The sequence below is a fragment of the Melozone crissalis genome, unplaced genomic scaffold (genome assembly GCF_028551555.1).
Source record: "Melozone crissalis strain CALT ecotype California unplaced genomic scaffold, PUWL_Pcris_2 ptg000017l_1, whole genome shotgun sequence".
Classification (NCBI taxonomy): domain Eukaryota; kingdom Metazoa; phylum Chordata; class Aves; order Passeriformes; family Passerellidae; genus Melozone; species Melozone crissalis.
In genome coordinates, this window is record NW_026535795.1 from 6239133 (window position 1) to 6255068 (window position 15936).

At 45.7% G+C, this 15936-nt stretch overlaps 1 protein-coding gene across 2 annotated transcripts in view; it reads right to left on the bottom strand.

The window, feature by feature from the left end:
- Positions 1-1910: 1910 nt before the first annotated feature.
- MYT1 (myelin transcription factor 1) overlaps positions 1911-15936 on the bottom strand; it is a 59404-nt gene continuing 45378 nt past the window's right edge. For both annotated transcript variants that reach the window (XM_054274650.1, XM_054274651.1), the window contains exons 17-23: positions 12429-12491; positions 11760-11843; positions 7439-7660; positions 6610-6701; positions 5636-5739; positions 5393-5536; positions 1911-3787 (exon numbers count right to left, since the gene is read on the bottom strand). In XM_054274650.1, coding sequence (XP_054130625.1) covers positions 3647-3787; positions 5393-5536; positions 5636-5739; positions 6610-6701; positions 7439-7660; positions 11760-11843; positions 12429-12491 — 850 coding nt within the window. In that variant the 3' untranslated portion in view covers positions 1911-3646. The remainder of the gene's footprint in view (positions 3788-5392; positions 5537-5635; positions 5740-6609; positions 6702-7438; positions 7661-11759; positions 11844-12428; positions 12492-15936) is intronic.

Genomic DNA, 15936 nt, shown 5'->3' on the forward strand with positions numbered 1-15936 from the left:
AGAGGGCAATCTGTGAACATCACAGTTGAGTTGATGCAACTGAGCAAATCTTGTTGACAAAAATCAGTTTTTGAAGTTTTTTTTTGAAATCCAGGAAGGAAAAGTGTCCATCTCTGTGTTGCATCCCGGGGCTGGCATCTCCTGTACTGCTTCCAATGGCATCTCCTCTGCTCACACACCACCTGTGGAAGCACAAAACCACAAGATCATGGAATCCTAGAATGGTTTGGGTTGGAAGGAACTCTAAGGATCATCTCATTCCAAAGCCCTGCCATGGGCAGGGGCATCTTCCACAGATCAGGCTGCTCCAAGCCATATCCAACCTGGCCTTGGACACTTCCAGGGATGGGACAACCACAGCTTCTCTGGGCACCCTGTGCCAGGGCCTCAGCATCCTCACAGGGTGAGGAATTCCTTCCCAATATCCCATCTAACCCTGCCCTCTGGCAGTGTGAATCCAATCCCCCTTATCTTGTCCCTCCACACCCTTGCCCCAAGACCCTCTCTATCTCTCTTGGGCATCCTTCAGACACTGGAAGAGGCTCTTCTCTTCTCCAGGCTGAACACCCCCAGGTCTCTCAGCCTGTCTCCACAGCAGAGGTGCTCCTGCACTCCTGGGGGTGCAGGGGGCAAGCCCTGCCCAGAGGAATTCTGCCTCCAGCCTTCCTGGGACTTACAATTCCCATCACAGCACTAGCAGGATTTAAGCACCTGCTTGGTTGGATGGTGGCAGCTCCTTCTTCTCCAAAGCCTTCAGATATACCAAACCTAAATTCCCCTGAAATCTCCCAGCTTAGGAGGTGGGAAAAGCCAGGTGGGAGGTGCACAGTCCTGGCTAGAGCTGCAGGGGAGCAGGGACACATTGACCACCCCCAAACCACGGTGCAGGACAAGGACAAAGCCCAGTAGGGACACAGCTTGAAGAAAGACCATAGGAACTAAAGTCACAAACAGAACTGGGTTTTATTATGAAATAACCCTGCCAGTACATAAGGAAGTTCTGTCTGCAAAATACATTTCCTGAGGAAAGTAGATCACAGTATTCGTTTTCACAGAATAACATGTAGCCTGCTATAACTTTCAATGTGACTCTTTATTATTTAAATATTAACAGTATTCCTTCACATAAACAAGTACTCAGTCATCACATAACCAACACACAAACAACAAAATAAATATACAACAAGAGCACAGTTCATTTTTTTTCCCGACTTAAATATTAAATAAATAATAAATACAGAATTTTCATTTCCTGTTATCAGTGCCTGAAACAATATGAATGAAAAAAAAAAGAAAAACTGAAAAAGTCTCTCTTGCCCCCAGTGCCCCTGCCCCCACAAAAAAAAAACAAACCAAAAAATTATCAAAATGTCTCAGTTATAAAATATCTTTTAAAAAATTCCCATCATTAAAAGAATAAATAACAAAATATATAAAAAATAACTTGGTTGCATCAAAATTACAAGTAGGAGTTGTAGATAGGGTTTTTTTCTTTTTTTTTTCTTTTTTTGGAATATCATTTTTACGGTCAAAAGTTTTAATTTTTAACTTTTTTTTTGCTTCTTTTATCTTCATTTCTATGGTGCAGTGTCCAGTTTAAAATAAGTACAAAATTAATAAATAAAAAAGTTAAATAAATAGCAAAAAGTTAACATAAGGTGTTGTAAATATAAATTACATACATCTTGCCAAAATTAAATAATTTACAGCATAATTAAACTAACTACTTTTTTTTCTTCTCTTTCTTCCAGTAAGTGCAATTTCTCTACCTTTAAATACTAACTGAATTGCAGTCACAATCAATTTGGACTCTATTTACATCTTAAGAACGTTGTGTTTTTAACACCTCAAATTTCATACTTTTTTCCCTTTTTTTTTTTCTTTTTTTTTTTTATATTTTTGCACTTGGAATGGGTTCTAAAATAAGTGAACTCATGGAGTCTGATCCTGCAAACACTTAAGTATGGGAGCAAGCCTACCCAGGCCAACTGCCCTATGGAACTCAACACAGGGAACAATTCCAACCAAGCCACTCATGGGCTTCCAGGCCACATCCAGTGGCCATGGTAGCCACTGAGACTTTCCACTGACTTCCCCAAATCGGGAATTATACCCTAAATATCTGCAGGATTTGGCTCGAAACAACACCACACTCTTGCCTTTTGTTGGGGTCAAGAAGATCCTCCCCAGCTCCGCCTGTCCCATGGCTGGGAGTGATGCAGGATATGGGATGTGGGATATGGGATGCCCCAGGCTGGGGCCCCTCAGGGGGTTCTGCCCCACTGAAGTGTTTGGAGAAGGAAGTGAGCTCCACGTGGGAGCAAAGGTGGGGAGCAGCCCCGTGGGGTGACAGCTGGCCCTGGCCATGGAGCAGTGCTGCAGAGCAGTGCCCCAAAGACATTCACAGAGTTGTTCTCTAAGTGCACAGAGGGCTGCGTGTACCCAGCTGCTTACAACTGCTTCTTTGGAAGAATTCCCAATACCTGAATCCTCTTTTACTTTTCCTTTTTTCCCCATTTTTTGTTGCAGAATGGCGCTCTTCCTGTGATTTTGCGCGAATCCTAGAACACCAAACCAAACCATCCTCATTGCCCTGTGGGTATGTGTAAGGAATCAACTCCTGGTTCACAGTACATAAGCACTTTTCTGGCCATCAATTAACATCTCTCTTTTTGTTGGTTTTTGCTTCTTTTGGATTGGATTTGTTTTGTTTTGTTCGTCACAATCTCAACCATTGGCATCAACTGGCATTGATGTATGATCTCTGGACTGGCAGTACTGCGCCACTGTAGGGATGATCACAATAATGAAAAGAACCAGAACTGTCATCAAACAGATTTCCAAAAAATCATATACACCGGACCATGACACATTAAAGAAATTCTTCTGTTTGAAATATCTGGAATTGGCCTATTCATAATAGCTACTCTTATATTTAAGACAGACAAAGGAATACTGTAGTTGCAAACTCCAAAAGCTTCCCTGAGAACCTTTTTTCCATTGCGCTTTCCACTGGAGATCCAGAACTGCTCGTCAGATTTCTTTCAGAAAATAAAAATAAGCTACTTTATAATACTTCAGAGTTCCCATGCCCAGTGGATATCTGAACACTTCAGGGTTGGGAGGCCCAGCACAGGTTCAGATTTACAGGTAGCTTGCAGCTCCAGCACTTGTAGCAACATAGAACATAACTCATGTGTGAGTAGGTGATCTGGACATACGACCATAGACAACATGAGGGTTTAAGCCAGTCATACACTAGTCTTGGATCAGACAAGACCCTGTTCTTATAACATTTTAACCCTTGGATCTATTCTGCAAGAACAAGCAACTCATGGAAGATGCCTGCTCTTCACCTGCTACCAAGCCCCACAGCCAACTGGAGAATTTGACCTTCCATCCTGATCTACCTCGTAGTCAAGGTGGAAAAAAATCCCACTTTTCTCAAGAAGGTCCAAAGTTAAGTAAACGAGAACATTGAGTTTGATCAGTTCCATGTCTCAGAAATGGCGTCTTCATTACATTTTGGTCCTTTTTTTTTTTTTTTTTCATTCATTAAACAAGTTTTCTAACTTGTAAACCTGAATACTTGGAGGGGAAGTTCCATCTTACAGTCTGTTTACTTGCTGCTCTCCATCCCGCGGCACTACACCTGGATGCCCTTGACAGCTTGCTTGATGCTCTCCAGCAGGTCCTTGTTCTCCGGGTTCTGGTAGCACTCCTGGTTGGTGTACATGTCTGTCAGTGTGTTCACATAGGCATCAAAGTTCTGCTCACTAATTGGATCCTGCAGCCAAAAAAAAAAAAAAAAATCAAATAAAAGCATTAGCAATGGAGCAGGACGCGGATGAGAGTCTTTGCAATAAATCACCTGCGTATTTTAGTGCCCAGAGAAGTTGTGGATTCCTAAAAGTGCTCAAGGCCAGGCTTGGAGAAACCTGGTCTAGGGGAAGATGTCCTTACCCATGGCAGAGGGCATGAAAAGTGTGAGTTTTGAAGTCCCTTCTGACGCAAACCGTTTCATGTTTCTCTGTATGTACAGACAGCCAAAGGTCTCCACATCAAAGCGTTTTTGTGTGCAGTGCTGCATCTACAGGAATCTCATCATTGCCCTAATCCCACTGGATCTTAACCAGGTCCTTAATTTTATGTGCTGGCCTTGTGGAGCTATTAACAGCATCAGGTAAAGTGTGTGCAGGCAGCCTGACAGGCTGGAGGCTGAATTAAGGCATGGAAATGAAGGGTTGGAGGACAACGGGACTGCTGAAACATCACGGAGGGAACCAAAGGCAAAGTCAGGTCACCTTGGGCTCACAGCTGCCCAGCCCAGCTCTCTGCTGCAGTACAGCTTCTGCTTTCGAGGGGCATTGCAAGCATCTAACTTGGGCTTAACTGGGGGAAAAAAGAGAGGGAGAAAGAAGAAAAAGAACAGGAATAAAATGAGCATAAAAGTCTCATGGGCATCATTTAATTAGAGTTGCCTGAAACCTTGAAAAAATATTTGCTGAACAGTTTATTTGACCTTTATGTGTCAAATACTTTACAAAAAAGCTCTCAGCAAGTGGTTTCCTGCCAGTTAGGCAGCTGGGTGAATACTATCCAAAACTGCTCTGCTGGAGGATGGCTTCTCTCCAACCAGTCTGAATTTAAATACAAACCCCAATGAAAAGGATTCTCAGAAAGAAAAAAAAAAAAAAGGATGGAAGAAAAAATAAATCAAAAGCTCATTCCTCTGATCATTGCAATGGTCTTTATGAGTTGTAAGAGGACAGCTTCCTCAACAACACGAGCCCCACCTCCACACACCTGGTTTTGACAACAGTAATTACATTCCTGGGAATAGAGAGAAGGTAATTAATAGCCTTTTGTGGTTTTACTATTTTAATGCAGTCTTTTCATTTCTCAGTAACTCTATGGTAACATGCTGTGGGCTGTTAGACCTTGTTAAATTAAACAAAATACACTCACTTTAAGAATGCTATTCTTTAGCTGCCAGCTATTCAAAACTGAATTGAAACTACCTGCATTGTAATAGGAGCTCTAAGATCTTTCTGACGTTGAAATCCAATCCCTCCTGATCTCGGCTTGTGCTGTCTTAGCCTAAAAGGCACTGGGTGCCCTTGATAAAGTTTCCCATTTTGTGATAGTGCTCCCAGATGTAATGAGACAGAACAATAGATAAAAAGGGAGATCAGCAGAAAATGACAACAAAAGGGAGATACAATGCAAGCTTCAGAGATAAGGGAAAAGTACTGATCTTATAAAGGACACATAGGTGTATGGAAAGAAATTCTCCCACTCTTTAATTGTGAAAAAGCCTTATCAGGAATTGGATTTGGCACAGCTCTCTTGATGATGCTGGATTGGGCTGAGCACTCTCAAAGTTTCTTACCATGTGCGGAAGGCGGATGTTGGCAAGACTTTGGATGAGAGCCTGGCTCAACCCTGAGAGCTCCAGGAACAGGGCTTCGTTTTGCTCCTCTATGATTTTGTTTTCCTCCTCAATGTTCTTCAGGTTCTTCTCCATGGTGGAGATCTGTGGAGCAAGGAGCACGGCAGGGTCACCAACCCTCACCAGTGGCACCCACCAACACCCATCACCCCTGGGCTTGAATGCACGGCCAAGGACACAAACCTGGGATTGGAGTTTCACCATGGCTGCTTCCATCTCTGAGTTGGACTCGTTCAGCTCACTGATCTCCTTGTTCAGCTGCTTGATCTCCTCATCATTCTCCAGAACTGCAGGAGGGAAGGTCAGGGGCAGTCAACAAATGCTCTTGGGAAAAGCAAAAGTGTTGGGCCTTCTGCTGAGTCTATCCTGCTGCACCGTCCTTACCTTGTCTTTTACATCCTTGAAACAGGATGTACCTCTCACCTGCCTTTTTCTTTCTATTTTTTTTATAATTAATATTTTTATTATCACAGGTCAATGATACTTGAACAGGTCAATATGTAAATGCAAAAGCAAAGGACAGCAGAGCAGTTGGAGTCCAACACATCCCCACACCCAGCAAGGTTGATTGTCCTGAACAGTCAGGTCACTCTCTCCAATCCTGAGTTTGGAATGATGCCATTTAAAAAACTAATGCATATCTTGATGAGAAATTACGAGGTCCATAAAATAAAGCAATATTTCTAGAGGAGTGCAGGTATTTATAGGTTCCAAACTATCAAGTTCAATGCTTGAACCTTGTCAAATACCACAGAAAGCTCAGTAATAGCACTGGAAATGTAAAGTGCCATCGCTAACAAAATTCCAGATCCAGAAATATCTCAGTATTAAAAGCCCTGAATAGGTGGAAATTATTGAGTGACTGCAAGGGATTTGTAAAAATGCCAGTGAATATATGAAAAAAAAAAATCTGAATTTCAGCATTACTTCTTTTGCCTTCTTTATTGTTGCTCCCTCAAAATGTGTGACTCAATGAGTGAGACTGGTACCATGCCGGCACAGACACCCATAATGCATGAGGAATGGGTCTTCAAAGTACATGATGTCCTTGAAATCTGTGCCCAGATTTCAGCTTAAACCTCCCCAGTCTAAAAAGAAAAAGTTCTATGGGCAAACACCCTGACACACCTGCAAGGCAAAGGAGTGAAAAATCTTACCATCACTGGTCTTGAATTTTGTATTGAGAATTTCATCCCCTGAGAGTTTTCCTTTCTTCCCAGCAAAAGTAGCTCTTGGACACCCTGACAAACTGAAAAACAAGTAAAAATGGGTTTCATAAACTCTCAGTATTTATAGGTGCTTATGTTCCCAACATAAGAACATGTGCCATTTGGTGGAATTCAAGCTGCGAGACAGTTCTCCTAAAAGCTTTTTATGGTACGGAGGAAATTGCTTTATGAATAATGCCACAAAATGCCCCATTTATGAAGCAAGAGCGATTTTCTTTAAGCAAAGATTAAAAACACATTGCTTCCTAAAAGAGGAGGTGTGCTAGGTGAGGAGGGTGGGATGAATCTGGTTGTCTTGGGCACCAAGCTCCTATTTGTGGCGCTCAAATTCTTTTCCAGCATGCAAATAGGGATTTGGATTTGAGGTTAGGAATAAATTCTTCTCTGTGAGGGTGATGAGGCCAGAGCTGCCTAAGATTGCTGTGGAAGATTGCTGGAAGTATCCAGTGCCAGGTTGGACAGGGCTTGGAGCAATCTGGGATAGTGGAAGGTGTCCCTGCCTGTGGCAGGGGGTAGGAATGAGATGATCTTTAAGGTCCCTTCCAACCCAAACCATTCTGTGATTCTCTGACTATTAAAACAACCACACATTTTCTCCATTCAGCAAACTTCAACTGACTCAACTCAGCATCAAAATCGCCAATTCTTGAGCCTGGCATGAGAAGCTGAACGCTGCTCAAGCAGCATCTTGGGGCAGGTACGTTTTTCTCCACAGCAAAACCATCCCCCTCACACTAACATAAACCCCAGGATTTACCTTCTGTGAGTGAGGAAGCTCCCGTTGGCGTGGCCAGAACCGTCACAGCCTGGGGTGGGGCACGTTGGACCTTCATTCTTCAAGGACTTCCAGGAGAAGGAGGAGCCGTTGAGCGATCCCTCCTTCTGCCTGCGGGCGGCCAGGGGGCAGCCGGAGGCGCTCCGGTGGGACGCGTACTTGCCGCTGATGTGTCCCAGCCCGACACAGCCCGGAACGGGACACCTGGGCACGGGACATCACCCAAAGTCACATCAAGGGCAAGGAGCAGAAGGAAGGAATAAAGAAAGTAAGGAAATTATTGATGAGCAGCAATGAGGAAGCCTGGGAAGAGAGTGTTTGTATTTGGGTCTCGTCTGGAGTTTATAGGGGAGATGTTTGGTTGATGGAAACAGCAGATGGGATGTTAAGAGCGACGAGTGCTCCTCCAAAAGAGCCAAAGAGAATCAAGGAGAATTCTACCAGAGGGAAGTCTGTGGAGGTCACATCACGTGCAGCAAAAGTAGGTCCCAGTGGTGTCAGAAACCAGGTGTTTGGTGCCTCACTGGGGACAAAAAGGGCAGGTTGGTCTGCCTGACATGGGATCCTGATGTACCCCAAGGCTGACATCACACTGAGCCATCCCACAGGTACTGCTGGCTCTGCCCTGTCTTACTCCTGATGAACCCAGGCTCATCTCTTATCAGCCTGCCCCAGCACAGTCAACACAGCACAGGAGCCCTGTCTGTGCCCTTGGGCACACAGCCCTCCCCAAGAGCCAGTCCCTGAGCCAGGAGCTGTTCAGGCTGTGCACAAAGAGCTGCAGCCATGTTCCTGCCAGGAGGGCATCCGAGGGGTTACTGAGCCTGCACCCCATCAGACAGGACAAATCACTGAACCACCCCTCACCCTGCAGCCACAGCTTGGCCTCACTTGCCTCCTCCTCCTCCTCCTGGTTCACATCCTGCCTCTCTGGGGAGATCAACCCACGCTCTCAAGGGGATAAAGTGGGAATTATCATCAGGGCGGCACAGGAACCCTGCCCTTACCAGACTTCTCCCTCTTTATGGCCAGTTGAAACACACAGGAACTGTGAGAAGCCTTGTGGAAGCACCAACACAACTTGTGCTACTGCCAAGCACACGAGTGGCTCTCTAAAAGACTCCTCTTTCCTCCCTCCTCACCTAATGGCATTCTCCCTAAATCCTGCCATCCTACAAGCCCAGTGTATCTATCAGGGTTTCTGCTGTGGTTTGCATTTGTTTTAAAAATGCTTGTCAATTATGAATACAGTTAAAAGTTTATTACGCAAGGGAGGTTACTCAAAAGTAGAGGAGGTGGAAGGAGGTAAGAAATGACACAAATAGCCCCCATGTCCTTAGTTTGGAATCAATTAGGGACTTTGAGGCTCTCCAGCAAAAGCATTCGCAGAGCTGCTCCTGAAAATCACAAGCTGCGTTTCACCGCAGAAATTATTGCCCTGATTGTTTACATTCCACACAAAAGGGAGATGACAGCAAAAGGGGGGGCCCTACACCCAGCCTTTTCCCAAGATAATTTGAAAAATGCTGATCTCGATTTTAATCAGCTGCAAATGCAGCACAATTCACTTATAATATCCCTGCCAGCAGGATCCTCAGTAAATTCATAACATCATTGCTTTTATATGATCACGAGCAAATTACTGAATCCTCAGGAGGAAAAGGAGAAGGGGGAGAGGGGGGAAGAGCAAGAGAGAAAGAGACAAACCCCAGCATTTCATATGCAGCCGTTACAGCCCAACCATTACATATTTTACACCGTTAATTTAACTTTTATTACATTTTCATTGTTAAAAAATAAACCAGAGCCTTATTGTGCAAAACAGCTGTCTTGGACATATTTTAATTTTTTTTTAACATTATTATTATTTAATGGGAGCACCAGTAGCGTTTGATCAATTAGACACCTGTGGATGCATCCGCTGTATGGGCTGGGCTGAAGGTTGAGGTGATCTGTTCAATCACATCTGCAGCAAATTACTTGAAGGATGAACAGCACAAACAACAGGGACTAAATGACTTTCTCCTCGGTGATGATGTGCAAAACTCGGCCGGGTTCCAAGTGGAGTTCAGTGCAGACAGAGGAAGGATTTAGAGCCAAAGCTCCTTAAGATAAACCCACACCAGGCACACCTTGCCGTGGGTGGTGGGACAAACACAGCCACGGGCTGGGGGGAGGCACCAGCCTGGGATTGTTGTGCCACGTTGTTTTGCACGTCTCAGAGGAGCTTCTGCTCCTCCTGGGTGTACTGGAAGAGGAGGGGTTGCTGTCTGGGCCATGGGACGTTAGGGAATGCCTCCTTCTGCTGCTGCTGCAGAGACCCTCACATTTCACATTCCACATTTCCTGCACCCATGTCCGTGGTTCCACCAAGACCTGTCTGGGGGAGGGTGGCACCAGCTTTCCAGGAGTCAGAAAATCCAGCCCCATTTGGAGCCTGGAACCTGGAGAATCTATGGATGCCCCACCCCTGGAATTGTCCAAGGCCAGACTGGATGGGTCTTTGAGAAATCTGGTCTAGTGGAAGGTGTCCCACCCCATGGCAGAGGACTGGAATGAGGTGAGATTTAAATCCCTTCCAACCCAAACAATTAAATGATTTCTTGCAACTTTATCTTCCCAGTTTGCATCTTTAGGGTGGACTAGGAGAAACCCACCCCCTGGTGAGGATGCTGGTGGGGACCCTCACTCTGCTGTGGGTCACCCCATGTTCCCCACAACAGAACAGCCACATAAAAAATCCTTTTTCCTTGCACTGGGAAGTGATTTCTGTGCAGAGAAACCACACTGGGGAAACTGCTCTGTCCTGCCCTGAATGGGGAAGGCACAAATGAGCAAAACCACAGCTTCCCCAGCCCCACAGGTCATATATTCCTGGAGAAACCATGGAGAGGGGTGACCTCCCACCTGGGGTCTCCAACCATGCTGAGAGCAAAGGTACAGCCAGCAGCTGCACATCACCAATTTGCTGCCCTTTCCTTCTCTGTGTCACTGGTTAATGGCACAGCTTTGCAACACCACCAGCAATTCAGTGTATTTGAGCCAAAAGAGGCTTTTTTCCTGCAGATTCTCGAGTAGGTTGCTTAATTTTTAATAAACTCTGCAAACTCCTGCTAATTATCACACGGCTCATTTAACTGAGCGGCTTTCCTTCCTGTAGACTGAGGAGGAAGAACAGAGCAGATGGCTCAAATATCATCTTTTTCTGAAAGGTCCTTCCCCCCCCAGCAGGCACATCCCAGCTTCCCACAGCCCCTGCAGGGTTCCTCCACCCCCACTGGGTCCTGCTTTGGCTCAGCCTCTGCTCCAGGCCAAAACCTGGGCACGTGGAGATACCCACCTCTGCTCCTCTGGAGGGCAAGACCTGCCCTGGGAGGGAAATATTTTTTTTAAAAAAAATCTCCATTTGGAGAGAGTCTGCTGAGCCAAAGGGGTTTGGACAGATATGCCAGCGCTCATGGGCAACTAGAAACCCTTGGAAGTGGTTGATAATTTTTTCCATGTTTCTTTTTGCCCCCTTCCGCCTGCACTTGCTGGGTAAGTGTACAGGCTTCAGAAAGGATGGAGATGCTCTGAGGTAATAAAAAAAAAGAAAAAACAAAAACGATCCTGGAGTCAGTGCTGCCTTTCATGTCCTGTAGCTGTGTGAGGAGATACAGATCCCAGACCCCACATGCTGAGCCTGTGATGTTCAGACTTGCTAAAAGTCAGGACAAATGGATTTCACAGCTCATGAAAACTCCTGAGGTGGACTAAGCAGTTTCAAATCTCTATTCCCCACAGGAATAAACCCCCTGGGATGTTTCGAAAACTTCAGCCTGAGGCAGCAGAGAGAGCTTTTTTTCCAGTTCACTTAGAATTTTCTGCCCTGGAAAAGAATATTCAGGGTTGCCAGATCCTGACCCAACTCAGTACTGGGTAGTTTCTACTCCATCAGCCCTTGCCTGCCCATTGCTTCCCAAAAACCTGCAATGTCTGACTTGGCTGGGGGGTTTTACCTTCATTTATAGCACTGCTGTGGTTTTCCAGAAATTACATAAAACACAGCTAGCAGAGAAACTGTTTGTGAACATCTGAACAATCTACCTTTCACATCTGCAAGAAAAAGACACCACTACCTCCCCACCACTCAATTTTTCCATCAAATATCAAAACTGCAACACCAAAACACAGCAAAGGATGCTCAAAGCAGCGTGAGCAAGGGGGGATATGGGGTGGGTGCTGAGTGATCCCCCACATAAATCTGTGTGAGGTGAAGTGGAGGGAGTGACAAGCTCTGCTCAGGAGTTATTCCCAGACTTACTTCATCAGCTCTGGGTCTTCTTTATCATCCTTTGTCGGGGTGATCTTGATCCCACTTTTCTTGGCACGAGGGCAGCCTGACAGACTGTGGTTAAAAAGAGAAGAAAGGCCTGTCTCACTGGCAGAATCTCTGCATTTGCTATTCCCCCGCTTCAGTCATCTTTCCCTTGAATTTGGCACAGTGTTTTTGATCTCTCTCGTTTTGCAGCTTCACATCACGAGGAGAAGTCAGAAGGAAAAAAAATAGTAAAAAATTGAGGGAGATGGACAGTAATTAATGGTGTCTAGATAAGAAGATATCTGCTAACAGCCTGCAATGTTTAATAGAATTGTTGAAACAGAAGGCTCAGATCTGTGCTATTAATGTTCTAAAGTGATAATAGAAGTCATAAATAGGTAGCAATATTAACAGGAACATTGCATCAGCTAAAATCTGACCCTTTGTCTTTTATTCTGTTGAAAGGAGCTTCTAATCAGATTCTGAAAACATCAGAAAAAAAAAAAGAAGTCAGATTAAAGAGATGAAAATAGGCTTCAGTTGTCAGTAACATTAATGTTTTATTCAGAACTTTACAACTCTGCCCACTGCAGGGGAAAAAAAAAAAAAAAAAAGAAAGAGAAAGCAACACAGAAAGAGACTGGAGATAAAATAATTTAAGGGAGATCTTACCTTCTATGTGATGCATAATTTCCTGTTATGTGACCAGAGCCATCACAACCAGGAGTAGGGCACCTGCAGAGGCAAGGGAGGCTCAGATTAGCCTGGGGATGTGAGCAGGGGATCAACACTTTGTGACAGCTCTTCTCAAACAGAAATCTAAGCACTGTCAGCGTGAGCAGGTTTTTCCTTCCTGCCCCTTCCCCCTCTGTATGGACAAGATTTGGTCTGTAATATCCGTGGTACTGATTTCAATGCACCACTGCATGATGTGACATTGGAGAGGAACACCTTGGGATGTTGGGAGTACAGTGAGGAGCTGCTCTCTCATGAGAGGATGCAGATCCCAGCCTGTGTCCCCACCCTCACGAAGGGGATAGCTCAGAAGCTGATAATAATTAAAATGCCCCTCCAGGACAGTGTTTGTCATCTTTAGGATGGCATAAGGAGACAGCAAGGGTCATCCAGGGCCAGCAAGATGGACCCAGGATGAGAGCAGAAACTGGAAAAACAGCTGACAGCTCTGGACAGCAGGGCCACCACGGCCACCACCAACAGAAGGCTTTGGCTCAGGTTTGGGTGACTTTTGGAGCATAATCTCAGTGAGGGCAAGTGGGCAGCCCGTGGCAGGAGGGTCTGCGGAGTGCAAAAACACTGGCCAATGCTTCTGATGACAAATGATGGAGAAACAGGAGGAAAAAGGTTAGGTTAGCCCTGGGACCACTCCTTCCACAACACCATGGGCAGGGGACAGGGAGTCAGCAGGGGACAGCCTGTGAGGGTCCTTTGGCTGGGGACCCCTGGGTCACCACAGACGGTGCCCTTTCTGCAGACTCTGCCCCTCAGCTGCTGCCTTACAAAACTGGCACGTCACCAGTTTGCTGCCTGCCCTTTCCTTCTCTGTGTCACTGGCTAATGGCACAGCCTTACAATTCAGTGTATTTGAGCCAAGCCAAAAGAGGCTTTTTTCCTGCAGATTCTCGAGTAGGTGCATCCGCAGCCGTGAGTTTCCAGGTGAGCATCCAGAGGTCTCCATGGGAGGCTGGAGGTCACTGCTGTGGTCACCCAAAGGTGCACAAACGCTGGAGGTCACTGCTGTGATCACCCAAAGGCTGGAGGTCACCCAAAGCTGGCAGGGAATGGCCCGAGCTCAGCAGCGCATCATTAATGGTAAGGGATGGAAAGGAGCACAAAGATCTGCTCCCTGTGCTGCAGGTGACATAAAAGTTGTCATGGGGACAAGGGAGAGAGGTGAGCAGTGTTTGCAGAGGATGTGCAGGCCAGCCTGCCAATTAGCCAGGGCTTTTTGAGTCAAGTGATTTAAGGCCAGGGGAGGGGGTGTGTCGCCATGATATTTTCTGAAAAATCCCTTCGCCAGGATTTCTTCTCCTGGGAAGCTGGGAGGCTTCAGCTTCTCCCTGTTTTGTTGGTTTTGGAATGTGATTTTTTTATCCAGCATGTGAATTGTTTTAATTTAATGACCAATCGTGGTCCAGCTGTGGGGAGGCTCTGAGGAGTCACGGGTTTTTCTTTATCATCCTTGTTAGCCTTCTGATGCATCCTTTCTCTCTTTCTTTTAGTATAGTTTTAGTATACCATTTTTTAATATAATATCATGAAATAATAAATCAGCCTTCTGAGAAGGTGGAGTCAAATTCTCATCTCTCACCTCGTCCTGGGGACCCTCACAAACACCACAGGGGTGTGCAGAGGAAATGCAGGGTGCAGCTGCAGGACCAGGGGGAGATGCTCACTGCTCCTTCTGAGCAAAGCTCAGGGCACATCCAGGAGCTTGCAGAGCACCCTTTCTCCTTGAGGGAGGGGTTTTTGGTGTCCCCACTTTCTCCAGCCCTGTTTTTAAAACCACCAATGCCTGGTGTGGGTGGCTGGGTGGTACCTGCAGCAGGGCAGGGTTGGTGTCTCCAGGACACGGCAGGGAAATGATGGTGATGCCCGGGCAGCCCCTGAGCTCAGAGCTCTTTGGAAAGGCAGGATGCTTTCCCTAAAGCTGGACAGGGCTCTGAGCAGCCTGATGTAGCTGAAGATGTCCTTGCTCACTGCAGGGGTTTTGGCCTTTAAGGCCCTTTCCAATCCAAACTATTCTGTGATTCTGCACTGCTGCTCTGCCCCCTGAGAGCCAGTGGAGCAGTGGTTTCCACAGGTGACTTTCATTTGGCAGCTTGGAAAACACCTGTTTCTAAAAAGCCTTCCCATTTTGTATAGAAAATACCAAAATTCTCCTCTTTGCAGCAGCTCTGAGGGAGACCTTGGTGTTTGCAGGTCACTGAATAATCTCCATTGGCAAAAAATTGGCACCTCACGTTGGGTAAGAGAGCAGGGACATGGCCTGGTCCTAGAGGGGCAACAGGGAGGCTCAGAGCCAGGAAAACATAAGTGCACATGGCTCTGGTGCAGTAAGGGCAGGACACATCCAGCAGGACCTCAATGAGGGTGCAAATTCTTCAACTCATTTAGAAATTCCATGTCTGGGAGATGACTGGGATATTTCCCAGCTCTACACTGTTACAGTAGAAAGCAAAACTATTTCTCTGTTGTTTTAGCTTCAGGGTGGGAGGAAATTATGAAAACACTAACACCAAACTCTTTCTTCCTTTCAGGATTTTTAAAGAGGAGAGAGAAGTAATTTGATTTTTATTTTTAATTATCTGGAGACAAATCATACCAACAGAGACCTTTTATTGCATGTTCCAGCCTGGAGCTATTTTTTTTTATATCAGGGATATTAACCCCTAAAATAGAATTTATAATAGAAACACTGACATGGTCTTATCTGGAGTTCTGAAAAGCTGTGACTGTGCCATCTGTAATATCTCAAAATCCCTTCCTCCCTCCTCTGCTCCGTCCTCACCAGGACATAGGGGAAAATAAGGTATTCGAGGGAATAATATTAACAAGCTTTATTTTTTGGACCAGAAGTCTCCTTTTTTACACAGTATTTTGATAAAAAGCTCTGACACTGGATGCCAGAGGGGAACACAGCAAGGCTGGACACGATGCTCAGTCCCAGGAATGAGCCTTTTGCTTTTTGTCGGGCCCTTCCTGGGAATGGCCACTGCTCCTGAGAGCTTTTAATATCTTTAACACTAATTGTCTGATCACTTGGCTGTTCTTTCAAACTGTTGGAGAAACACCAGATCAGCAGAGCTCTTTGAAGAGCTCCTTTCAGAATGTGTATGGTCTATAGTGTGTGATTAAGTGTACTTAGCACTAATCACAGCAGTCCTTGCCCTCCACCAGCAAATTCTATTAATATCAGCTAATCCTGACGCTTTGTCCACCTCTGTGATAAGGAGCAGGTGGTTAACTAACACCTTTCCTGGCACCAGCTCCACACTGGTGATAGGGCACAGAGAAGTCCAGGAGCCACCACAGAGGGATTTGGGACTTTTCCAATGACCTTAGTGACCAGTGGGAATAGCACTGGCTCAGCTCCAGAAACCCCTGATGGCACACAGGGCACAGCACTCTTGGGTTTTTTCATGATGACCCTGTGCAATGT